The sequence below is a fragment of the Apium graveolens genome, chromosome 7 (assembly GCF_009905375.1).
Source record: "Apium graveolens cultivar Ventura chromosome 7, ASM990537v1, whole genome shotgun sequence".
Taxonomy (NCBI): domain Eukaryota; kingdom Viridiplantae; phylum Streptophyta; class Magnoliopsida; order Apiales; family Apiaceae; genus Apium; species Apium graveolens.
This window is the reverse complement of record NC_133653.1, coordinates 90,421,941-90,424,650: the sequence shown is the minus strand read 5'-3', so window position 1 is coordinate 90,424,650 and position 2,710 is coordinate 90,421,941. Positions and strand designations below refer to the sequence as shown.

Genomic DNA, 2,710 nt, shown 5'->3' with positions numbered 1-2,710 from the left:
CATTACTATAATTATTTTGAGTTTGTCTTCAAGACAATAGTAGCGTCAAGAATTGTTTAGGTTTTGATTTTATATTTTCTGTTTTATAATGAGGAAAACATAGTAAATTTTCTAATGGATGAGGCTACAATCAAGTAATTATTAGTGGAATTTAGGATCACTTTGATATGAGAAAAGGAATAATATAGGGTGCCCACAAAATATGTACAGTACTAGTATCATTTCATGCTTTAAAACTTGAAAGAGATGGCACTGCCAAGATAGATAGCATTAGATATTACTGTTACAACCAAACTTTTACCTACACAAGAAGAAAAAACAGAAAAATAATGACAATCTCTAAAAAAGAAATAACTTGTGGTCCAACATTATCTAACTTCATCATCCATGTAAAATTTGATGAATTGTGACATATTAAAAAGTACATTATAATGCAGCATAATTAATATGAGATCTTCTTGATCAATAAATTGAATTATGTACAAGAAAAAGAGATTAATACATCTCTTAACCTCATAAATCTAGTAGTAGTTTTTATCTATTGTAATTAAGGAAATGAGAGTTAAATAGTTTAAGTAATTTTTAGGAGTTGGGTGGTTTTTTATTGGCTGCCAGAGCCAGTACTGAATGGGCAAGCTTGTTAATGGCATCAACCATGCCACTGATGCCTTGTCTATTGATCTCAGCTTTAGACTCCTCAATTTGCAGCCTTTTCTCATGCAAATTCAACAGCTCTCTGTGCCTTCTTTCTTCTCTCTCCTCATTGGCTTGAATAGCTCCTGCTATGAGACTTGCACTTCTTGAAATTGCTGACCCAACTTCATGATTTGCATTGCTAGTAGCTGCAGCTGCAGCATTACTTGTTTCCTCTCCTCTTCTCCTTCTCTTTGCTGATGAGTTTGATTGACCACTTGTTTGTGAATCTGACTATCCACACACATTCTCAAATCATTAATACAATGTCATATATCACATTATAACAACATACATTATCATTTTACTCGAATTTTAAAAGTAGTATGACTTGCAAAAAATGTACCTACTATGGTTAATGGCTGTGGACAAGGATATGATTCGGGAAGCGGTGGCGATGGCTGCGAAGGCTGTGGTAGTTGTGGTGGTGGTGGAAGAGGCAAAGCTAGTGATGAAATATGGTGTTGCAGATGAGGAAGCAATGATACAACTGGTTGAACAATAGTTGTACAAGCAATAGGCCTATCAACATGTTGTCCCAAAACATTAGTAGTCACAATGTTAGGATTAGTAGAACTAGCCCCCCCACCAGCACTAGTAAAAAATCTTTGACCTTTCTTCTCAACAACATCAACCAAAGCTTCATAAATCTGAGGCAACAAATTAGAAGGCAAATGTTTTTCTTTTCTCATAATCTTATCCATTTTCCAATAAGAAAACTGGCCACCAAACTCAAAATTATCACCTTTATTATCTGTCATTCTCCTCTCAAAATCTCTAACTTTCTTGAAATCTCTCATTAGATTATCCCATTTGTCATTACACTGGTTTTGACTTCTTAAACAACCATTTCTCCAACAAAAATCTTCAACCCATTTCCACCTTAACTCTGCAGGTTTGTTTAAGTTTCTGACAGCTTCATTACTACTACTTTCACCTTGAATCTTTTTCATTCTTCTCTCTTCATCCATCTTTTTAGCTTCAATAAGTACCATTGTTTCTTGCACTGTCCAGTTTCCTTTCCTATATTCCCTCAGTATCACATTATTATTGGTGTTTCCTCCTTGATTTGCCATCATCAAACTCATGCAACCTGCTAGTAGTACATATATATAATTCAAATGTTTATGTGAAAGGAGGCCCTGTCCAAAAAGAATCAAGGGGAAGAAAAGAAAAGAAAAGGCAGGGGATTATAAGAAGTGTCTGCAATACTATTTATATTACTATTCAACAGTTTTAATATTTGTTAGTGGCTAGACAAAAAGGTCAAAATTAATCATAGAATCATGGTTAAAACTTAAAACTGCTGGATATTCAACTTTGATCATTTACCAAGTCTTTTTTAAAAAAATTTGGAAAAGAGTAATGTTTTAGGTAAAAAATAATTACAAAAAATTGTTACAAAATGACATGACTTGGATGATTAGGCAATATAAAATAATTTAATTGGCACTATTTTTGTGAATACACGGGGGTTCATTTAGATTTACCCAATAAACATTTGGCACGTGATATTTATAACTATCTTGAAAACTAATTTTGTACTCTTAACATTTTTCTTTGGAAAATACATTTAAACATTGATAAATGAAGAATTCAAGAGAAGTATTCATCGAATATTATCTATTTATCGAAAATAAAAATACATCATCTTGCTATATCGGAAATAGTAAGAATGTGTATTCATTTGTTAGATTTGTTTATTTATCGAATATTTATTTATCGAACTAATGATATGCATTAAAAAATAAGAATATATGGCACATATGTGTCGAGGTGAAATGAAATAGTCAATGGGGTGTATCATGCTGGGACAGAGTACTGAAGAGTGGATGAAGTACCACTAGGATTGCTAGTTGAGAAGCCATTAATGAAGTGTATTATCGCAAACTGGATGAATGGCTTCTAGCTGTATGCATCTCATCAACTATAACAGTATATGTGTTTCTTCATTCTGAATCGTGTTCACTTGCTTCATAACACTCGGATCGGGCATTTAAACTTTATATGCAATTTA

The 2,710-nt window shown here is 32.9% G+C and overlaps 1 protein-coding gene across 3 annotated transcripts; it reads right to left on the bottom strand.

Annotated features, from left to right (window-relative positions):
- Nucleotides 1-219: 219 nt before the first annotated feature.
- On the bottom strand, nt 220-1,883 carry LOC141672307 (uncharacterized). 3 transcript variants are annotated; one of them, XM_074478877.1, is made up of 2 exons: nt 1,044-1,882; nt 220-927 (listed from the first exon to the last, which is right to left on the bottom strand). In XM_074478877.1, exons 1-2 carry the CDS (start codon nt 1,779-1,781, stop codon nt 583-585), a joined length of 1,083 nt encoding a protein of 360 aa, XP_074334978.1. In that variant the 5' UTR covers nt 1,782-1,882; the 3' UTR covers nt 220-582. The 3 variants fall into 3 exon arrangements, with proteins under 3 accessions (XP_074334978.1, XP_074334977.1, XP_074334979.1); XM_074478876.1 differs by having other exon boundaries at nt 221-923; nt 1,040-1,881; XM_074478878.1 differs by having other exon boundaries at nt 632-923; nt 1,044-1,883.
- Between the last annotated feature and the right edge of the window lie 827 nt (nt 1,884-2,710).

Bases quoted from the DNA above. Each gene is read 5' to 3' on its own strand.
- LOC141672307 (XM_074478877.1), bottom strand. From the start codon at position 1,781: ATGAGTTTGATGATGGCAAATCAAGGAGGAAACACCAATAATAATGTG. The intron at 928-1,043 runs GTAGGTACATTT...GTGTGTGGATAG, and splicing joins GTCCACAGCCATTAACCATA to TCAGATTCACAAACAAGTGG.